The 24,229-nt window shown below is 38.7% G+C and overlaps 1 protein-coding gene across 1 annotated transcript in view; it reads right to left on the minus strand.

Annotated features, from left to right (window-relative positions):
- The window catches only part of LOC111156605 (MLLT3, super elongation complex subunit), a 287,500-nt gene that overhangs the window by 109,686 nt on the left and 153,585 nt on the right, over positions 1-24,229 (minus strand). The window contains exons 3-4 of the mRNA XM_022517595.1: positions 20,445-20,527; positions 10,364-10,507 (exon numbers count right to left, since the gene is read on the minus strand). Coding sequence (XP_022373303.1) covers positions 10,364-10,507; positions 20,445-20,527 — 227 coding nt within the window. The remainder of the gene's footprint in view (positions 1-10,363; positions 10,508-20,444; positions 20,528-24,229) is intronic.

A 24,229-nucleotide genomic window follows, 5' to 3' on the forward strand; every position in this document is an offset into this window, starting at 1 on the left:
AAAAACTCAGCTAATAAAATAAAATAAAATGTTAATTTCAGTTTCTTTTCTCTACCCCCCCATCATAAAAATTACTTTTATTTATTATTATAGAGCACGAGCCAAAAACAATATCCAGTGGGGACAGCCAAGGCAGACAGCTGCTCTCATAAGCAGTTCCTTTACTAGGATGCTAGAAGTTAAGGCAACAGATTAGGTATATTAGATAAACTTTGTAAGCAGCTTTAAAACAAGTATATAATGAACTACGTGAGCCAAGAAGTGAGGGAAAAACTGAACCAACGGTTTTCAACTGTAATATGTGTATATTTAAAAAGAGAAAGAATTGGAGCGCTTCAGTGGCTCAGTTGGTTAAGTGTCTGCCTTCAGCTGAGGTCATAATCCCAGGGTCCTAGAATCGAGTCCCCAGTCTAGCTCCCTGCTCAGCAGGGAGTCGGCTTCTCCCTCTCCCTCTATTACTCTCTCCTTCTCTCCCTCTCTCTGTCAAATAAATAAAATCTTAAAAAATAAAAAGAGAAAGAATTGTTCATTTTTTAATTTGAAAATCTCCAAGATTGACATGTTTTCGGTTTTTTTTTTTTGTTTTTTTTTTTTTTTCCTTTTCTATTCACTTCTTATTTTCTTGACTTTTTGTGGACTGGGGGTGAGAATTAGAGGTAGGCTTCTGTGTTGCTTTCCTTTCAAATATCACAGCATTTCCTTTCAAGACTAAATTAAGGCTCTACATGTAGTCAGCTAAACTGCCGCTCCTGGGAGATCTCCCGGAAGAATTGTGGCAGACCCTCCAATGCTGGGAATTTAGACACTCGCCGGAGTTCTTCCTAATACACACTAAGAAACATCCACCTGTCCCCCACCCCCGCCCCATTGAGCCTTTGTTCAGTTTATGCAGTAAGTATATCTGGGCTGTGGACCTTATGAAAAGTGTGCCTCGCTTTTTTCCTTCCTTACTGAAAAGGGAAGTAGGTAATTAGGAAAGAAGGAACAAATGAAGGCAGATTGTGTTAGACCACAGCTATTTTTTTGGTGCATATTTTTGAAAGTCCACAATGTCCCGCCATCAACTTCTGTGACTTTAGGTGAAATTAAACCATAAAACCACCAAATATGTTGAGTGACATAACTTTCGACTATGACCATGTTTTCCCTAAAAATTTATGAGACCAATGTTACATTTGGAATGAAGCCTCACAACTCTGACATTCTATTTATCATTTATACGTATGTTCTACTTTCATGATTTAATCTTCTGGGCTTGGGGTGGGAGGGGGGCATGGGGAAGGGGATATAGAAAAGAGCAAATAACATATATGACAGAAAATTAACCTCAATTCTGACAAACAACCAAATAAATGAGGCAGCCTGCTTGATCCTACATTTATTTAAATAAATCAGCTTTTATTGGTGCTGGTGAAAAACAGCAGCATCCTTTTATCTTTTGAGGAAGGTAATTGCAGGATGATATATATCAGAAAATAACAAAAAGGCACACTTGTCCCAAAACAAATATCCAAAAATCAAATGAAGCTGTCCAGAAACAGCGACTAACATAATCTTCCGTGCATTATTTTCTTTGAGTCATTTTAAAAATAAGCAGCAAGCTATCCATCCTCTGGGCACTCCTGGGATGAGTTTGCCACAAAAGCCACTTATATTTTTAGAAGCCCAAGTTTTGACAAATCAGTTCCTAAGAACATAATTTGTTACACGTTGAAGAAAGCCTGAAAACACGGACCTCGGTGAAAGAGGCTTCCCTATCTTGTTGTAACCTTTCCAAATGCAAGTATGTGGGAAGAATACCCATAAATTTAACTTGAAACCGAAACACTCAGAATATTTCCAATTTAAAATACATTAAAATGTGGTCTTCGAGAGGAAATAAAAATAGCTTTTAAACATATGAAAAGATGCTCATCATCATTCGTAAGAGAAATCTGAGTTAAAAATGAGATCTCATTTTTCACTCATCCAATGGGGGGCAGAAGGGGAGTTTAATAAATTACCGCGAGGAGAACTAGGTACTCTCACACATTCTTGATGCAAGCAGAGTAGTATAACCTCTCTGACAGGCAATTTGTAAATGTCCGTCAAAATTTAAATTCCACTTTGCCTCCGAGCCATGATTTTACTCCTAGGAATTTCTCCTACAGATATACTCATCCTTGTGCACAAAGAGCTATGTAAAAGGTTATTCACACCAGCTTTGTTGGTGGCCTGAAGGAAAACTGACTGTCACTTTGTATGATGTGGGTATTTACCTATTTCAAAAAACAACGTAAAGTTTGGGGAGGGGAGGGGAGAACGTGATCTATACTGTTTAGAAATTCAAAATGTTCTAAATCGCCCTACAAAAGGAAGTACTAAAGGGCCCCAGACAAGATTCACTCCAGAACCCTGCAATAAAATTCTATGTTCAGATGGCTGGCACAGCTGCATTGGGGAACGTTCCTTATCAAGAGCTCCCTCTGATCCTTTAATAACCCAAACCCCTTGATGGGGATCTGCCGTGGACTTGAATGCCACTTCACAGCAAGCAGTGTTTCAGAAAGATTCCAATTTATTCCTTGCAAAAACGTATCATATATAAATGTAACTGTCACTCCGAGAAGCAAGACTACATTATGCTGCAGACTTAACACAGACTGGAAGCATGTTCCCCGTGTCTTCTCCAGCAACGCCTGCCAAATGGGCGTCTGAAATGTCCTATTGAAACAGGTGGTGTCTGAACGGAATTGGATTTCTGCCTACAGAAACCCTAGTTTTAACAACTGCTGTGGTTAGTTTTAATTTTCAGTCCTCAAAATTAACTGCTTGCCAGTGATTCAGAAATAGACTGAACAACATGTTTAGACTTTGGCCTGTTTAATTGAGGAAAGCAAGCAAGCAAGACAAAAAAAAAAAAAAAAATCTACCAGTATCCTACCACCATTCCATAAAGAACAACAGAACCACAGCAGACCATTTGATTTCCAGGCCAAAAACAGGGGAGCAGCTGTAACATAAATTCGATTCTCCGAAGATACTTGTCCCTTTTGTGCTTTCTCCCCAGAAGCATAAGGATACAACCACTGTGCGGAACATACTACTTAGGAAATCTTCTAAGGGCTTTAAGAAACCTTATTTGATCTGCTAGAAATTTAGAATTAAGAACAATGATGAACACTAATAATTTCTCTAATGAAAACTTACATCTTAAAAAAAAGAACAGATCTGAACAGATCTTCATTTCACTTTATATAAGCATAATACAAGCTGCCAGAGTTAAACTCCTTGAAGGGAGATACCGTGGGCTACTATCCTCTAAATCCAACATAGGTCCACCAATATGCGGGTCACACTCACCGGTGGTAAAGATGGCTTCCTGTGACTAAATTTAGAGTGGCTTATGCCACAGAGCAAACCTTTCTCATGGTCCTTTAATGCTTGACATTAATGTGGTTAAACATCTGTTGATTTTCTAAAGCGACAGAGGAAAAAGAACCAAAGGGCCGGGTATCTGCTAACCAAAGTGGAATTTAATGTTTGGACATTCCCACTGAGGAGAAAACAGTCTCACCCACTTCACAGCTGACAAACTGAAATTCAAAGAGATGTCACCATTTTTTTCAGCTAGAAGATGGCAAAGACGAGCTTTTTACTTACGTCTACCTGATTTTAAAACTTTTTCCAACAGTATCACACTCCCTCCCCACAGGAATCCCCAGAGAGCTGTTGGGAGAATGATGAGTCTCAGCTATAGGGTGCACGGTATCTGCATCCTAACTGCCGACACCCAAAAGAAAAACTCATCTTTCAGTCAAACGTAATGGATGTCAAGCCCTTCAGCATTTTTTCAGGAGGAATGAATTTTAGCTACTAAGAAGGTGATCAGTAAAGACAAAATCATCTATTGTGATCAAAAATCTTTAAAAAAAAAAAAAAATCCTGACATCCTAAACAGCATTTTGAAAATCACTCAAAAAGGATTCAACATTTTATACAAAATCAAGTAGAGGGGCGCCTGAGTGGCTCAGTGAGTTAAAGCCTCTGCCTTAGGCTCAGGTCATGATCTCAGGGTCCTGGGATCAAGCCCCGCATCAGGCTTTCTGCTTAGCAGGGAGCCTGCTTCCCCCTCTCTCTCTCTGCCTGCCTCTCTGCCTACTTGTGATCTCTGTCTGTCAAATTAAAAAAAAAAAAAAAAAAAGTAAACATTCTCAGTGGAATTCAGAGGTGTTTCCCAATGGGGTATATTTGGTCCTTTTGTTTAAAATCAAAGGACAAATAGACTATATCATGTCTTACCCTCAAAAGTTTATTGCTCATGGTCTCTACCCTTCCTAACAAAAAATAGAATAAGATCTCAAAATAAAAGCAATCTCCTCTCAGGAGCTCCCAGGTTGTTCTTTTGCATGTCCTGACCCCTGACTTCTGTCTTTTACTTAAGGCCTGAGAGGGGCTAGATCCTAAACCAAATCTACAAGTTCCCTATAGCAGCTCCAAAGAAGTCTCTCATTTAGAGGAACCTACCTTTAGGGTCTTGAAAATGAAATCATTCTGTAGTCCAATATTCTCGGAGAACGATGCTTCATTACAAAAGTGTCCTTCCCTCAAAAGTTACTATTTTTTCTTTTAAAGCAAAATATCCGAAATATATACTTCATATATATTTTATATATATATATGTCATATATCATATATATATAATTTCTGTTATTCAACAGAAGAACAACAGAAGAGTACATTTCTTTGAGACTATTTAGAATGAGTTGCAGGACTTAAAAAAAAAAAAAGAGGAAGAAATCCAGAGGAAAAAAGGAATGTTTTGGGAACACCCCCCTCAAGAAAAAAGTTGTCATGTAGTTTATGACATATTGGTTTATAGATTCTAAAGTAGAAAAAAAAATCTAAAATCTTTCAAGATCTTCTGGCAGAAAGTTCTTTGGAATCATTTTCTTCTAATAGTTAAAAGCATTTTTCTAAGATGCTACTACCTCTAAAAACAACCTTTCTGATTTCTTGAAAAGCCAAGTTCAACTTCTTTTTTTTTTTAAGATTTTATTTATATATTTGACAGAGATCACAAGCAGGCAGAGAGGCAGAAGAGAGAGAGGAGGAAGCAGGCTCCCTGCTGAGCAGAGAGCCCGATTCGGGGCTTGATCCTGGGACCCTGGAATCATGACCTGAGCTGAAGGCAGAGGCTTTAACCCACTGAGCCAACCCAGGTGTCCCGCCAAGTTCAACTTTTAATAGTGTTATATACTTTTGGTTTAAAAGAAAAAGTAAGGAGAAGGACCCAGAGCCCAAACGGTAGATTTACTCTATTCGTGCCTCATGCTATAATGATTTCACACAGTAGATACGTATGATATGGGATTGAGATTTTCCTGTAAAGACAGAATATAAACATCTATGTCACACATGTAATGTTTAAGTGTAAGAAACTTAGCACCCCTCTCTGGCCCTAAAATCCAGGGGTTAAAAAAAAAAAAAGTTTATCTGAAGAGACCTAGTCATAACAAGAGTTCTAATAAACATCAAAACAAAGTCAACAAAATAAAAAATAAACAATTACAATTACATCAAACAAAAAGCTTCTGTAAAGCAAGAGAAATCAGCCACAAAATGAAAAAGGAAACCTACAGAGGAAAGTATTTGCAAATCATCTAAGGGGTTAATATCCAAAATATATATAAAGAATTCATATACCTCAATGGCAGAAACTACATTCTGATTTTTAAAATCTGCCTAAGAAGATACAGCGATGGCCAACAGATACATAAAAAGGTACTTAAGATCACTAATCATCAGGGAAATGCAAAATAAAATCACGATTTTCCCCCTGAAGAAGATCGCCTCACACTTGTTAGATAGGCTATTATAAAAACGATAAAAAATGATAAGTATTGGAGAGGATGTGGAAAAAAATAGAATCCTCAATGCACTGTTGGTGGGACTGTACACTGGTACAGCCACTATGGAAAACAATATATAGAGGTTCCTCAAAAAATTAAAAACAGAACTACCATAGGATCCAGCAATCCCAAGTGTGTGCGAGTGTGTGTGTGTGTGTGTGTGTGTGTGTGTGTGTGTGTTTACACAAAGGAAATAAAACCAGCATACTGAAAAGACGTCTGTGCTTCTATGTCCACGGCAGCACTATTCACAATAGCTCAGATGTGGAAACAACCTAAGTGAATCGACAGAATAATGGAGTATTATTCAGCCCTGAGAAACGACATCGTGCCATTGGTGACAACATGGGTGAAACTTGAAAGCATTACACTAAGTGAAAGTCAGACTGAGAAAGACAGATACTCTATGATATCACTTACATGTGGAATCTTAAAAAGCTGAACTCCTAGAAACAGAGACTAGAATGGCAGCTACCAGGTGCTGGAGAGTGGGGGAAAGGGAGGAGATGCTGGTCAAACACTACAAACGGTCACTTATAAGAGGAGTAAGTGGAATGCAATGGAAAGCAATTATATATGGCAATTATAATTAATATTATCATAATGTATTTCAAAGTTATTAAGAGTCGATCTTAAATGTTTTCACCAAAAAAGAAATGGTAATTATGTAACGTGATGGAGATGATAGCTAATACTATGGGAGTAATCATTCTGTAATATACAAGTGTGTCAAATCAATACACTGTACATCTTAAACTTATACAATGGTATATGCATGTCAATTATGTTAATAGAGCTTAAAAGGAAGATTTCTACAGTGCCTGGTGGCTCAGTTGGTCTTCAGCTCAGGATATGATCCCAGAGTCCCAGGACTGAGTCCTGCTCATCAGGCTCCCAGCTCCATGGGGAGTCTACTTCTCCCTCTGACCTTCTCCCCTCTCATGCTTCTCATTCTCTCTCTCAAATAAATAAATAAAATCTTTTAAAAAAAAAAAAGAAAGAAAGAATATTTCTAATAAAATCAAAATGGTTCATAAGTTAGTAACACTATGGCAGTCTGCATTAATATCAAGACAATGATAAATATTTACATATCAGGCAAAAACAATACAAGGTAGCCAAAAATCTAGGCAGCCAAAAAAATGTTCATTAGTCTATAGATGCCCAGATTTCCATAAAAGACTAATTTTCCCAAACTACCTGGACAGAATCTATTATTTCAAACACATTTTCAAATTTTAATTTTACCCCAAAATCCACTGGCATCCGTCTCTTAAAGAATTTATGTTAAGTAACTGGTTTGCCTGAATAGTTCACATTTCAACTTATTTTAGAGGTGTCAAGACACAATCTAAGTCTAAGAAAAAAATCTGCAGGCTTCAAACTGCCCTCCAAAATATACAATGAAGGAGAGTCAAGGAGGACAGTTCTGAGATAAAGCTGAGAAGAGGGAGAGAGAACTCTACTGGAGACCTTATCGACAATGCACTCAGCTGTATTATCAGTGACCTGTAACCTCTTCTCCAGTGGGCCAGCAAGCCCTGAGTACTCTGGGACTAAGAGGTGTTTTAAAAAGTTCTTGTGTCATATTTACTCTTTCCTAAGACTCTTATCAGAAGCCTGACATATTCAAGTTCCAGAATCCACATGCTCTGATGACCCACCTGAAGACATAGCCAAGAGGAATAATGAGAAGCATAAAATGCCACCATCATAAAACGGAAATAATAACAATCAGGATTTTAAATGGACCAGCTCTTTTTTTTTTTTTTTTTTTGATTGAAGTATTGTTGACCAACAATATCATCTTAGTTTTAGGTGTACAACGTAGTAATTCACCAGCTATCTACATTATGAAATGCTCGCCATGATAAGTGTATCTGTCGCCATATACATTTATCACAGTCCTACTGACTAAATTCCCTATGCTCTATTTTCATTCCCATGACTTATTTATTTATAACCAGAAGTCTGTACCTCTTAATCCCCTTCATATTTTTCACCAGTCCCCTACCCTCCTCCCCTCTGGTGATCACCAAAATTTGTTCTCTGTATTTGCAAGTCTGTTTCTGTTGGTTTTATTTTGTTTGGTTGGTTGTTTGCCAGTTTTTTTCATTCCATATATAAGTAAAGTCATGGTATTTGTCTTTGACTTGTTTTTCAGATTCCAAATATGAGTAAAATCATGGTATTTGTCTTTCTCTGACTTACTACACTTAGCAGAATATCCATCTACTAGGTCCATCCATGTTGTCATGAATGGCAGGATTTCATTCTTCCTTTACTGCAAAGTAATATCCCATTACGTATATATAGCACATCTTCTTTACCCATTCATCTATCAATGGACACATAGGGTGCTTCTTGGCTATTGTAAATAATGCTGCAATAAACATAAGAGCACATATATCTTTTCAAACTAGTGTTTTCATTTTTGTTGGGTAGATAAACAGGAATGGACCAGTTCATTTTTAAAGGCATAGCCAGAGGTAAATAGCATCAACACTGTGTTTTTGATAACTATAAAAAGAATAAAACAGGTTTTTAAAAAATACCATTCCTTAATAAATATATAATAAATCTCTAACTTTCAAAATGAGTCGTATTACAAGGGCGCCTGGGTGCCTCAGCCAGTTAAGCATCTGACTCTTGACTTCAGCTCAGGTCATGATCTCAGGGCCCTGAGATCAGGCCCCACATCTGGCTCCCTGCTCAGTAGGGAATCTGCTTGACGATTCTCTCTCTCCCTCCCTTTCGCTGCCCCTCCCCCTACTCATGCTTGTTCACTCTCCCCTAAAATAAGTAAATCTTAAAAAAAAAGAAAAGGAAAATGAGTTGTATCACAAAAGGCCATTCCTTCATGAAGATACATTTCCCCATAAAGTACTATAAGTGGTGGTTTATTTCCAAAGCTGGCCCAATTACCTATTTAACCCATAATGTACTGACACAGTACATTAAGACAAATAAAGACATAAATACCATCTCATGATATTTATGACAAATACCATTTTATTCAGGGGGCTGAATGAAATGTGGTAAAGGGACTTACAATGCTTCAAATGCATTAGTATTTCAACTGAAAGGATGGGAGCTTGGCAAAAAAAGGACTCCAAAAAATGGACTTCACAAGTTCCACATAAACCAAAAAGTTCACAGAAGTGAACATATGGGTGATTTTCTTATGAGAGGATCCACATCTTCTCAAAGTGGTTGTCTCTAACCCAACCGAAAGGGGTTTCAATAAAGGGAAAAAATTCCCATGCTGTTTAAAGCCAAACTCTTCCCTGCATAGCTCTCAGATAGAGCTTATAGGAGAAATGAGGCATTTTGCGAAGTTATGGTCCACACATGTTTACACATATGATACGTGCATTGAGGCAAAACTATCAAAAACCTTCCAGAAAAACGAAGTGAAGGGAATTCTGAAGTAAAGAACACATTTTAACATTTTACAGGGTCAGAAGTGCCCACAGAAGATGACACAGGAAGTTCACATGAAGTGGAATGAGGATGATGGTCCCAACGGTGCCCACTACAGACTTTCACGAATCAGTAAGCAAACACTCCACACTTTATTATCTGTACAAAACCCCTTGTTCCCCAACCAAGCCAAATCACACAAGCAAAACTTGGCTACCATGATCTTTAAAAGAAACAAAAGAAAAGAAAAGAAAAGAAAAGAAAAGAAAAGAAAAGAAAAGAAATGAAAAGAAATGAAATGAAATGAAATCCGGGGCACCTGGGTGGCTCAGTCAGCTAAGTGTCTGCCTTCAGCTCAGGTCATGATCCCAGGGTCCTGGGATTGAGCCCCGTGTTAGGCTCCCTGCTCAGCAGGGAGTCTGCTTCTCCTCCTCCCTATGCCTCTGAACCTCCCCTGCTCATGCTCTCTCTCTCCTTCACTTTCTCTCTCAAATAAATAAAATCTTTAAAAAGAAAGAAAGAAAGAAAGAAGGAAAGAAAGAAAGGGAGAGAGAAAGAAAGAAAGAAAAGATCCATCTTTTACCTACACAAAATTCAAATAAACAAAAATGTGTATTTAAAAACCCAACCCTGTCATATGAATGACTATACCTATTCTATTAATTTTTCACAAGAAAATCTGGACAACAACCTCTTTTTATATAATTTTAAACAGGACTTTCAATTTTACATAAAAGTTTCTATAAACTGGCATGACAAAGTTCAGACACTGTCCTTAACTGAGGAAAGTTTATTGTTTTCGGCTTTTTGTTAAAATAGATTTGAGTTGCACAGACTATCAAGCTATTCTCAGAAACAGTGGGATTTCAGATTCATACCTACTTAAAATATTCATGTTGGCTTACCTCTTCCTCCCAAACCAGGAGTCCACAGCTAAGTCATTAAGGTCCTTCCTCTCTCTTACCTCTCTCAAAACACTAGGATACCTCTTAACACAGTAGCAACTAGTTTTTGATATGAAGGTTTTTCACAAGGCAGTGCCCACTTACCCCTCCTGCCTTCAGCAACTTTCTTCTAAACTCCTCTGTAGGGTTGTTGAAAGTGAGCTTTTCACAGCGGAGGTGATTCACTGGTGGATGGCCTTCAAGATGCAGGAATAAGTCATAATCAAAGCGGACTTTCTTAGGTTCTTCCTAGAGATTAAAAAAAAAAAAAATGAGAAAGAAAAGAGAAGAATTAAGCACATACAAATTTTGAAAGCAAAGTTTTATTCTTCAGAAGAAACAGAAAAGACCCTGGTATCCAACAGCTATTGTGTCAAAGACCTGGAAAAAGAAAATTATCATGGGATTATCTACAAAGCAAAAGGCAGATACCTAATGAATCAGTGTCTTGTTTTCTGAGAGAATCAACTCATCATTTTTTCTGTAATATCTCAAGTGGTGCAATACCACCAACACAGCCACCCAACCAGAAACCTAAGATACCCCTGAAGCCACTTCCTCCCTTTCCCACTCCACCCCCTCCACCCATTAGCAACAACTGCCATTTTCTCTCCTAAATATTTCTCGAACAAACCCTCTAACCCATAATTCTTCTCACTGCCCAAACTATAATAAGCTCCTTTCTCTAGCAGGTCTTCCTACTTTAGGACAGATTCATCTTCAATTCCTCCTTCATCCAGGCCTCAAAATTATCCACATGGAACAAAAATCTAGCCATTCCACAGCTTGATTAAAACTTAAAAAGCTGGGGCGCCTGGGTGGCTCAGTAGATAAGCGTCTGCCTTCAGCTCAGGTCCTGGGATCGAGCCCCACTTCGGGCTCCCTCCTCTGCAGCAAGCCTGCTTCTCCCACTCCCACTCCCCTCTGCTTGTGCTCCCTCTCTTGCTGTCTCTCTCTCTGTCAAATAAATAAACAGAATCTTAAAACAAACAAACAAACAAAACAACAACAACAACAAAAACACTTCAGAAGCTGTCAACTGCCATTAGGATAAAAATCAAAGCTCACTTGAAGGCCTCCTAAGAAAGGCTTTCAGAACCTGGCTCTCGGCTCTTCATCCCGCCACACAGCATCTACCCATCTCCTGGTCCAGTAAACACATGCTGTTGGGTATTCCCAGCATCCCTTGTGTTTCAGGCTAGCTCTGAGTTTCACCCTTGCTTCGTGTTACCACCCTCATTGCCCGCCTCCATTCCTCCACCTTTTTGTCACTTGGACAACTTGTACTCCTCCTTCTCCAGTCAGGTTTCACTTTGGGGACGGATTCCTAGAACTCCACTCCCAATTTCCCACTGCCTCGCCTCTGCCCTGTGAGCGTCTCTCTCCTCCTTGCCACATCTTAGGGTAACCATCCTATCTTTCCCTTTATCCTGCTTAATCATGAGAGACTGTGGACTCTGAGAAACAAACTGAGGGTTTGGGAGGGGAGAGGGGGGGGGGGGTTGGGTGAGCCTGGTGGTGGGTATTAAGGAGGGCACATATTGCATGGAGCACTGGGTGTGGTGCATAAACAATGAATTTTGGAACACACACACAGACACAAATTAAATTAAAAAATGATGTATTGTATGGTGACTAACATAACACAGTAAAATAAAGAAATAAGAAAAGAAGTAAGAAAATTTAAAAAAAAGACAACACAAAAACTTTGACATTGTCATCAGTTTTCTCAAAGAGGCTTTCAGTTTTTCGACACTTAAACTGTTTTCTTATGAAAGCTTATTTTGCTTTAACCCTGATTTTCTGTGCCTCAGTTGCTAACCAGTTTAATTACAAATGTATTATGTAATATTCGAATGTTTCCCCAGTTTCATGTTCAATGGCTTCATTAAACTTGTCTTTAAAAAAAAAAAATCTTGAAAGTAGGAGCAATGGCTGAATCATCCTTGCACCCTTGGCAATTAGTTTAGCACCTGTGCATAGCCGAAATGCAATAAACATCTGTGAAACGAACCAGGAGGAGGAAACAGTATCAGATCCACAAGAACGCAATCATCAGAATTTCATGATACTCAAGTTCTACTCTCGAGCCACTACTGTAGTTAGCTAAACACTTAAACCTCTCTACAAATGGATTCTTAAGCATCCCAGGTGCGATGAAGACTAAGAATAATGACAGTGACTAATACGAATGTTAACAGTTATCTCATCTAATTCTCATGGCTCGCCTCTAGGTCAACTGTGAGCCCCGTTTCACAGGTATGGAAATTAAAGCACTGGAATTTGTTGCATTACTTTACATAAAAACGCCTTCTGTGTTACAAATATTAACCATCTCTGTGAAGGGTTACCATTTTCTTTCATTTGTCATTAGCTTTGCCATTTTGTTTACTTTTAACAGCTTTATTGAGAAATAATTCACGGACCATAAAATCTATCCTTGAAAGTATACAATTTAGTGGTTTTTAGTATATTCACAGAATTATGAGACCATCACCACCACTTAATTTTAGATTTACATTCTCATCATTCCAGAAATAAAACTCAAATACATCAGGAGTCACTCCCCATTCCCCCAGATCCTGGATCACTTCCTACTACTAATCTACTTCAGTTTCCCTAAAGTTGCCTGTTCTGCAGACTTGGCATTTCATACAAATATATGAACATACACAATATGTAATCCTTTGGGACTGTCTTCTTTCACTTGGCATGATGTTTCCAAGGTTCATACATGTTGTCATATGTCAGTAGTTAGTTCCTTTTTACGGCTGAATAATATTCCACTGTATGAGGTATCCCAGTTACTGTTTATCCACTTCTCGGATAGACATGTGTATTTTTTTCTTTTTAGCCACTGCAAATAGTGCTGGTATGAACATCTGTGTTTAAGTTTTTATGTAGACATGTATTTTCATTTCTCTTAAGTAAACACCTAAGGGTAGAACCTCTGAGTCATAAGGTAACTCCATGTTTCAACATTTTTTACAAACTGCCTTACTCGTTTCCAGAGTGGCTGCACCATTTTAAAATCTCAATAGCAATGTATGAGGTAGTTCTGTTTTTTAATAGAGAACATATTCAAATTTTACACAGTTAAATAAAGCAATGTTTTTCTTTAAAAAAGAAAAATTTGTGGGGCACCTGGTGGCTCAGAGGGTTAAGCATCTGTCTCTTCATTCCGGCTCGGCTCATAATATCAGGATCCTGAGACAGAGCCCCACGATGCACTCTATGCTGGCTGTGGAGCCTGCCTGGCATTCTCTCTCTCCCTGGGCCCCTCCCTCCCCAATGCACTCTAAAAAAATCTTTATTTAAAAAAAGGATTTGTTATATTACTATTGTGATGAAACAAAGTGATTTGAACCTACTTCTTTTGACTCAAAAATCTTAGCACCTGAAACTGTCAAAATGTAAGCACTACCTGCTACAAATTCAGTTTCCAACTCCTTGTCCACACCTCCCCAAAACAGTCTGCACTCATTCGCTCACTAGCAAGCAGCCCTGAAACCTGGTCTTTCCCTCTTTCATCAGGATATCCCTCTCTCTTAGTTTTCCTCACACTCAACTGGCATTCCTTCCCAGTCTTCTTTTCAGGCTTCCCATCTCTAGTCACTGACCCTTAGACATCCTTTAACTGCAGGCAAGTTCCCCAAGGAGCTGACACACATTCACAGGGTGTCACTTCTTCCTATAGGACAATGACTCCCTTATCCATACCTCCAGCCCAGCTCCCACCTGATGGCCAGATACTCATGTTGCACCGTCTGCCCACATCTCCACTGAGTTGACCCACAGCAACAGCAAAGTCACGGATTATCTTAACCTAAGCTTATCTTTATCTGTCCTTTCTCCTACTCGCTACATCTTGGCAAACAGAAGTCCTAATTTCTTATCGAAGTTAAAATACAAAAAAAACATTCCCAGCTCTTCCTCCCACTTCGCTCATCACACTCAAATAGTCTCCCAATTTCTACTCAGAATTTCCCCCTTAGGAACTCTCAAATTCAGCTCCTTTGTCCAGTCACCATACCTTTGCCTTAGCTTAGACCTTCATCATTCCTCACCTGGTCACCTCTCCTATGTCTGAACCCACCCCATTCTACCTCCCACAGTGACAAGGCAGTGATCTTCCCAGCAGAAAAATCAGATTACATCCTTTCATTGATATAAATGCCTTTAATGACTCATCGTTTTCCAAAGGATAAAATCCCACTTCCTCGGAATAACCATCTTCCTTTAATATCTTCCCTGCATTTCCTTTGTTTTCTCACGGCACCCTGTGCTTCCGTAATTATGTAGCACTTGCGGTTCCCAATACTTCACATTATCTCATTCATTTTGCCTTTCACATGTACTGCTCCCCACGCCTACACTCTACTCCCTCCCAACACACCTCTCCTGCCTTGCTGGCTGAATGCACTCATTATTCAAAACACAGCTAAAGCATGAAATCCGCTGAAGTCTTCCTAATACTTCCAATCCAATCTGTATTAGACATCCCTCTTAGAGCATTCCTTTACTAATGTAATTATCACATTGAATTATGATCATTTATTTACCTGCCTCTCCTCTAAACTGTAGAACAGTCAACACAACCTAAGAATTTAATTAAAAACACAAGAAGGACTGCTTTCTGTCTTATAATTGGGACTGTAAATTTGTAGAGCCTTCTGGGAAGACAATTTGGCAGTCAACATTCTAACCCAGTAATTCTAAGAATCTCTTCTACAGAAATAGTCAAATATGTGTGCAAAGACCGATACAGAGGATAAAATGTTTGTGGTAGCATTGTTTGTAATGGCAGAAAAAAAAATGAAATGATCTTCAAGTGAGTATATCATATCACTGAATACCAATCAGATGTTTAAAAATACAAATTTGGAAATACTGCCAAGTGGAGTAAAGGTAAGTCACAGATATATAAAATATATCATATTTTAATATTATGCCCCTGCCAATCTCTACTTGACATAGATTTTATCTGTGCAAGTGCATGGGGGTTAATCAGGAAAGGCTGTACCAAACAGTTAATAATGACTAAATGGAGTAAAAAAATATACTCCTGCAGGGGCACCTGGGTGGCTCAGTCAGTTAAGTGTCTTCCTTCAGCTCAGGTTTAATCTTGGGGATACCAAGATCAAGCCCCGTGTCTGGCTCTGTGCTCGGTGGGGAGCCTGCTTCTCCCTCTCACTCTCCCTCTGTGCTCTTTCTCTCTCTCCCAAATGAATAAAATCTTTAAAATATATATACTCCTGCATACTTTTTTAAAAATAAAAACGTATTGATGTATATAAACCATTACCAGCAGGAGAAGAATGAATAACAATATCACTTCACAACACTAAAATATATATTTAAAAAAAGAAAAAACACGTTTCCATAAAACTAAGGGTAAGGACCACAGAGAATGACTATCTTTCTATGAATCCTGAGTGCAATTTTCTTTTAAAGATTTTTCTTTTGAGTAAGGAAAGCGTACTCACAAATCTTGTGTTCTAGCCAAATGATGTCCTTCTTGGAGGGCAGACTTCAATATTATATCAATCTACGCTCCTTAGGAAAGAGTCTTCTCAAATTGCAAACAAGAAAGTATGCTTCTATTCTATATATGCAGCTAATACATTTCCGTCTCGAGGTGAAAATCTATTTTGGCAATATCAAATTGTCCCTCTCATTCCGCTTCAGTCCTTGACATTTACTCAGGTACCTTCTCTAAGGACAGAATAAAAGAGAGAAGCAGGGTATCCTTTCAACCTAAAATGCTACAGTCAAGTAGGTTTCAGTGGGCCTACTGGTTTAAAATTTCTGCAACACTCATCATTCTCATAGAGAAACTTGTTCTGTTGAACACAAATGCAAAACAAGATAGAATAAACATACAAGAATGGAAAAGCAGCACTGACAGACACTCTACCTCCCCTTTTGGGGTAATGACTCTGACCTCTCAAATAAATGAGCAAAACTGAAAACAGGCTTATTTAGAAGCAGAGAAAGCAGAAGGATGGAGATGGACCCGAGGACAGGATGATATCGTCCTTAATATACGGTAGTAGGACTCTCCTCAAGATCACATGGAAGTCTTTCTGCAGCTTTCTCTCATCTTCTCTGAAAACTCTGAAGAATACTTTTCATAAACCATTAGTGTAACGGATGTTCATTCTTTGAGACAGAGCTGAAGCAACTCCAGGGGTGAATAAAATGATAAAGACTCAAAAGAAATAAAATGTACATTCTGGAGGAAGAGCCCAGACTCCTAAATTTTTACCCACACATCATTTCAGTAAGAAGAGAAATGTATCTGGCTCAGAGAATACAGCAAAACTTTGGTTTATTAAAAAACAACAACAACAGGGCGCCTGGGTGGCTCAGTGGGTTAAAGCCTCTGCCTTCGGCTCAGGTCATGGTCCCAGATCCCTGGGATCGAGCCCCGCATTGGGCTCTCTGCTCAGCGGGAAGCCTGCTTTCTCCTCTCTCTGCCTGCCTCTCTGCCTACTTGTGAGCTCTGTCTGTCAAATAAATAAATAAAATCTTTAAAAAAACAACAACAATAAAATAAAATAACTCCAAGATAAATGAAAAGAGATGACAAAGCAATAAATTCTAATTAAAAAATTAGTAACATGCAGAAAAGAACTTTAAATCCTACACCCATGTACCCTCCACTGAGATTAGGCAGATGTTAACATTTTCACTGTGTTTACCTTTTCCTTGAAGGATACAGTTTTATTTTATTTTTTAAAGATTTTATTTGAGAGGGCACCTGGGTGGCTCAGTGGGTTAAAGCCTCTGCCTTCGGCTCAGGTCATGATCCCAGGGTTCTGGGATCGAGCCCCGCATCGGGCTCTCCACTCAGCCGGGAGCCTGCTTCCTCCTCTCTCTCTCTCTCTCTCTGCCTGCCTCTCTGCCTACTTGTGATCTGTCAAATAAATAAATTAAAATCTTAAATTAAAAAAAAAAAAAGATTTTATTTGAAAAAGAGAGCAAGGGAGAGAGAAAGCACAAGCAGGGGGAGAGCCAGAGGGAGAGTGAGAAGCAGGCTCCCTACTGAGAATCTGATGCAGGGGCTCCATCCCAGGACTCAGGGATCATGACCTGAGCTGAAGGCAGACCCTTAACTGTCTGAGCCACCCAGGAGCCCCTAAAGGATACAATTTTATAAATATAAGCTGCTTTACGGCTCCACCCCAGTAACCAATGCTGCTTAGTTCCCGTGCTGTCATTTCAATTCACACTCTTGTGCTACGTATTTGTATTTCTAGAACATTATTTATTCTCAGCTTCAGTGGCTTATAAAAACATATAAAAATGGCATCATAACCATATACTTACACTTCTGTAACTTTTAAGTTGTCATGATTCTTGTTTCTGAGACTTATCCATGTTGCTACATTAACTGCTATACAGCATTTTGTGTATTCCTAACCCACCACTTAGGGATCCACATCTCTATATAGGACCAATTAGATACAGCCCACTTTTTCATATCATAAACACTGAAATATAGATGTCTCATTGTGTACCTATAAAAATAGCAATTGTTATTAAGTATAAAATCTTAAAGACAATCTAAACCCAGAAAACTGAAGTAAGCTAATATGGATGCTAAACAGAAAATCTATTCAACGGTGTTCAGCTCAAGTGTCTATTTCATAATGGCCCCAAAGAAATGACTGCTTTCCATTTCATGTGCCTCCTTCTTCCTTCATTTTTTAGTAAACTACAATTCCTCACAAACTGAGTCAATAAGATGAATCATAGGCATGACTACAAAGTGCCGAGAAGACTGAACCCGTGTGTGTGTGTGTGTGTGTGTGTGTGTGTGTGTGTGTGTGTGTGTGTACACGTACATTATGTGTGGTGTTAGGAGATTCTGGTGATTTCTGTAAAAAAGGAAATTGGATAATTCAGAAAATAAAATTTTTTGTTGAAAAGATAGTCTGTAAAAAAGACCAGAAAAGGTGAAAAAAAAAAAAGGAGAGAAGATATTTCACTACAGCATTATTTCCAAACTGAAGCCAATGCAATGTTCAATTGACTTAAGGAGACGGGAATAGAACTGTACAGCCATTACGAGCCTCCCACAAGAGATCTTACTGTCTAGTCCCTAATTACTTTAGAACAACACATTTTCTGGCTTGAAAGGCTAGACTCTTCCTAATGCCTAGATGAAATAAAACACTCGATGTGTGACAAGAGGGAAGAAAGGCACCACATGATCTTTATTAATTAAACTTCTAGAACACTGAGGGGCACCTGGGTGGCTCTGTCGGTTAAGGGTCTGCCTTCGGCTCAAGTCATGATCCCTGGGTCCTGCGATCGAGCCCTGCATCGGGCCCGTGCTCAGCAAGGAACCTGCTTCTCCCTCTCCCTCTGCCTGCGGCTCCTCCTGCTTGTGCTCTCCCCTTCTCTCTGTCAAATAAATAAGATCTATAAAAATAAAAAAAATAAAGTTCTAGAATATTGAAAACAGGGATGGTGGAAAGAAAAGCTCTTGAACCGTCCCATAAATACAACCACTTTAATTGAAAATCAATACATTAAAAAATGGGCAAAAGATTTAAAGAGTCATTTCTCCAAAGAAAATAAACAAATGGACAACAAGCATATGAAAAGATGTTTAAAACCATAAGTCATCAGGCAAATACATATCAAAACCATTTCATATGCACCACAATAACTACAATTTTAAAAATGGAAAATGACAAGTGTTTTCCAGGATGTGGAGAAACTGGATCCTTCCCCACCACTGCTGATGGGAATGTAAAATAGTACAGTCATTTTGGAAAACAACTGGCAGTTCTTCAAAAAGTGAAACAGAGTTACCATATGACCCAACCACTCCACCTAGGTATATACCCAGGAGATTTGAAAACGTATGTCCACACAAAAACTTATGTATGAACAGTCACAACAGCATTATTCATAGTAGCCAAAGATGGGAGAAAGTCAAATGTTAAGCAAATTATGAATTGATGAACAAAATGTGGTATATTTATACAATGGGATGTTATTCTGTTATTAAAAAAAAATAGTAAGCATATCAATGCATCCTATAATGTGGTAAACCTCAAAGACATATTAAGTGAAAGAAGCCAGGCACAGAAGACCACACATTTACATGAAATCACCAGAACAGGAAATTACATCGAGAAAGGAAGTAGATTAATCACTGCCGGGGGCGGGAGATGGGAGGAATGAGATACTGCTAATAGGTACGGGGTTTCATTATGGGTTGGTGAAAATCCTAAGAAAGTCATAAAATTAGATAGTGGTGATTTTTGCACAATATGCTAAAACCCGAAGAGCTGCACACTTTTTAAAGATGAATTTGATGATACACAAATTATGTATCAATTTCTCAAATAAAAAATGCTAAATGCCAGTTTAGGGGAATCCAAATTGAAATGAGAAAAAACCCAAATCAATACATCAATGAGAAGGCATATTACATGAGCGGACATAATGTATCCCAACAAATTCTGATTTGATAAAAAACATGAACATTTCAGTGGTATTACTGAGAAAGGTATCTACCAAGTGCTTACTTATACGTGAAGCATTATTCTAAATATTCTATACAGACACATTGTATCTAATCTCTTCCTAGCCCCCTTATGAGGTAGATACTCTTATCCATCCCCATTTTATAAATAAGAAAAGTGAACCCCACAGAGGTTGAGCAATTTGTAATATTATATAGTCTGTGTGTTTTCCTACATATATATTTTTAAATCCAGTAGAATCTACATGTCAAGCTGATATAATGGTATAGTATGCCGTGTGTGTGGCAGCTAAAGATAAATGAGAGATTATTCTTTCCAAGTGTCTAAAATTCTAAAAATACGAAAATGAGAAAAGCAGCATTTCACTGAAAAAAAAACCTAATTTCTCTTTTCTGTTTTACAAACATACATTAATTTTCTTCAAATGGCAATCATTCTTCTCTTAAAAAAGAAAGTTTAATGAATTTCATATAACCTGGCTTCACATAATTGAAATTATCCTTTTTAGCCACTTCCTCTATAATTAAGGGTAGTAATAGCCAAAATTCCTAGAAGACAAATTTAGCTTTTATTTTCAAATAATCTAGTGATAGAAGTGTTTATGAATCAAAATTACTTTAAACATCATCTGTTTAATGGAGGATCTTCCACTGAAAGATTAATGGGTAAAGATTACATACCTTGTTTTTAAAATAAACCTCAATTGGCAAAATGAAACCAGCATACCCAGATTCTTCTACTTTGTAAGGTGGATCTTTGCACACTGCAACATTAAAAAGAGAAAACAGGTGAGAGGAGAATAAAAGACAGAAAGACAATCTTTCTTTGAAAACAAAACAAAACAAAAAAACAAACAAAAAACACCCAGTCTACTATCTAGATCATGCTCCATTCTCACACCCTTTGCTAAATCCCCATGTGCATCTCTGATCTAGGCTTTACTTCCCCAGAATCTACAGTAATTTTCCTAGGTAAAGCAAATCTGTGAGCTATTTGTTAAAATCCTGATGGAGGCATCTCATCACAGTCAACCATGATCATTAATAACTTGACTTCAGTTGTTGTCATCCTGCCCCAAAGCTTTAGGGAAACTGAGGATAGCTCCTACCATCCAAAGCTTGAAAGTTTCCTAACAAAAGTACTATCTATGTCAGGTCTTTGATGTAAATTACTCCATCCTTGCACCCTTCACTTTTTGGAGATACCCTGATTTCTATGCCAAAAGGTGCCAAGACATCCTCCTTCCTTGGGAAATCCCAAATCCGGACTCTTCCAATATTATTGGTGCCCATAATGTCACTATCCCGATCCCCCTCCCCTCCAAAAAAGAATTAGGCAAGACTATTTAGGCCAGTTCTTAGGAAATAAGAGACACCCTCAAGAAGCTAAATATGATTTCATACCATGAGACTATCGATTAAATCAAAACCACAAGCCAACTGAAATTATTCTAGTTAAGACTGCATTTGATAGTATCACAAAGAAGTAAAAATGTAGATGCTGCTGGGGCGCCTGGGTGGCTCAGAGGTTAAAGCCTCTGCCTTCGGCTCAGGTCATGATCTCAGGGTCCTGGGATCGAGCCCCACGTTGGGCTCTCTGCTCAGCAGGGAGCCCGCTTCCCCCCCTCTCTCTGCCTGCCTCTCTACTTGTGATCTCTGTCAAATAAATAAATAAAATCTTAAAAAAAAAAATGTAGATGCTGAATATCAAGGTGACACCGTCCTCTACATGACAGCTCAAGTCCACTGCAGCAGGGCTCCAGTCTACCTTTCAGCCTTCCTCTTTTGTCACCCATCAATATCCAGTGTAAGGATTCAACAGGATAATGTACATATAAAACACAGCACAGATCCTAGCCCACGTTAAGTTCTCAAAAAGTGACTGAAGTGAGGCAGGAAACCTAATCCATGAAACACCCAAATGTCATATAAACTTTTGAGATGAAAATGTAAAGAAGGAATCAAGTAAAGCCCTGGATTTTTTTATAAGACTCAGGTCCATGGCCCCTGGGCTAAGAATTCTTCAGACAGCTTCCATTTTCTTTCACTTTAAAAAAGAGAACACCATCAGGACCCCTGGGTGGCTCAGTCAGTTAAGTGTCTGACCCTTGGTTTCAGCTCAGGTCATGATCTCAGGCTTGTGAGATAGAGCCCCACGTCCGACCCTGCGCTGGGAATGGGGCCTGCTTAAGATTCTCTCTCTCCCTTCTCCTTCTCGCTCTGAGAGAGAGAAAAAGAGTACCATATACCCAACTGTAAGCATGGCCGTCAAGATGCAAAAAGACTATATATGTGTAGAAATTCAAGGATAAGTTATTTTTCTTCTAGACAATGGTGATGATGTACATGAAAGCTGGTTAGACACTCCGCAAGTAGAACTACGGTTATAAAGAGGTATACTGAAGATGGGATTTTTAACACTTGGACATCTCCTTTGACCCACCTCAGGAACCCTTCCCCAAACAGACTTCAGAAGTCAATCAGGAATAAGGAATCTCACCTGACCTTACAAGTGTCTCTAATTTAAGAGGAGGGTGGGGGGCACCTGGGTGGCTCAATGGGTTAAGCCTCTGCCTTCGGCTCAGGTCATGGTCTCAGGGTCCTGAGATCCAGCCCCACATCAGGCTCTCTGCTCGGCAGGAAGCCTGCTTCCCCCTCTCTCTCTGCCTGCCTCTCTGCCTACTTGTGATCTCTCTCTCTTTCTGTCAAACAAGTAAATAAAATCTTTAAAAAAAAAAAAAGAAAGAAAGAAAAAGAAAAACAACTCAGAGTAGCTTCAGTCCTGCATCCACTAACCACCTGCCAACCTGTCATGAATATTCAAATATCCTGGACCCTTGGGAGGGGGTATGCCACCAAAAGTACTGAGCACTCCCCACCTCACACCAAACAGAAAGCTCGTATTACACCCAAGACATTTCCAGACTGCAAAGCCTCTCTGCCACACAGCAGTTTCAGTGTCCAGGTCGTTGGGGATTAATCCTGCCAATGTCATTTGAAGGAAGTTTATTCTGTGGGCTGCTGTACATGCCAGGGAAGTTATAGCTGTTCCTCTATACTCCCTGTTGTTGAATTCATTTTCTCTATTCTACATGCAGATTGCTTCTATTATAGGAAACAGCTGTTAGTGAGCACATCTTCTGGTTGAAAGTTTGAGATTTTTTTTCCCACCCTCTAAAGGAAATGATTTATTATATATTAATATTCCCTAAAAGTCTGGTTTATAAGAAACTGTTTATCAATGCATACCTCAATTATTTTTAAATGCAGTATTTTCACAAATAACAATAAACAATGTCTGTAGAGCACCTTGAGTTCTTAATTAGAACTTCTTAAATAGAAGCAAACAATAGAAACATTTTATACACACTAAATATGCCAGAAAATCTGTAGCAATACAAATATAAACTTACAGTCCCAATATGAAGAAAGCCAAATTAGGGCAAGTAGTTTATTTATTCAAGTATCTTATAACCTAAAACATTAACATGAGTTTCTAACCTAGTGCTTAAAAAGAAAACAGGAGTTCAAACCAAGAAACATTTTAGCCAGGGACAATAGATTAGACATAAAGCAATTATTGTTAAACTAATAGGACCACCTCTGGGACCTCCTTGTGTCACTCAGCAACACTTCTTCATTAAGAATCCCTGCTCATCATCACTGGCCACTGAGTCACCTTCACACTATCTAAAGCATCCTAAACCCTTCAACTCATTCTTCCTCTCAATTGTTCAAGAATCAGATAATCTTAAAATCTATGTAATAAAACTTTCAGAAGTTATTAAAGGGACATTCATTTTTGGAATGCCATCAAATTTTTTTAGGTGACAGTAAAGTGGGAGGATTAACATCCATTCTTTAAACTATGCAAATTGATTCGACAGAAATCACTGGAAGCTCTCACTCCTGTCAAAATCCAGCCCAGATGTTAGCTCTTTGAGAATGTCTCCCTCACTCCCCTTCCAAGCTTCTCGTGTTCCACTTATCAGGCTGGTGCATTTATCAGACTGGCAAGATAACACTCACTCACCTCTCAGCCTCCTCCACTAGACTGAGCCCCCTTGAGGACAGCAACCCCATTATTACTCCTATCTGTAACTGTCGGCACTAACACTGAGCCAAGCAAAGCAACAAATGTTTGTTGAATTGAATTTTTTAAAGAGACACGCCATCCTTCACTGATTTACCATTGCTAAAGAAGTTGCTTTCTGGGAGCCCTCAAATTCTTCTCCAAACTCCCACTTCCTACAATTAATATGAACTTTAAAAAAAAAGGCAGGGTGCGGGGGTGGGGGGAAAGGTAATAGGTAGTGTGGTCACAGAGGAGCCTTGCCGGAAAGCTGACTACCCAACCTGGAACGGTTTTAATCTGACAGTACCAAACTTAGAGAAACTGAGTAAACAAATTGAGCCAGAAGATTCCCATTGTCATTCTGAAACTAACATTATACAGCCAGAAACAA

The sequence above is a fragment of the Enhydra lutris genome, unplaced genomic scaffold (assembly GCF_002288905.1).
Source record: "Enhydra lutris kenyoni isolate GAN:26980312 unplaced genomic scaffold, ASM228890v2 scaffoldscaffold47, whole genome shotgun sequence".
Taxonomy (NCBI): domain Eukaryota; kingdom Metazoa; phylum Chordata; class Mammalia; order Carnivora; family Mustelidae; genus Enhydra; species Enhydra lutris.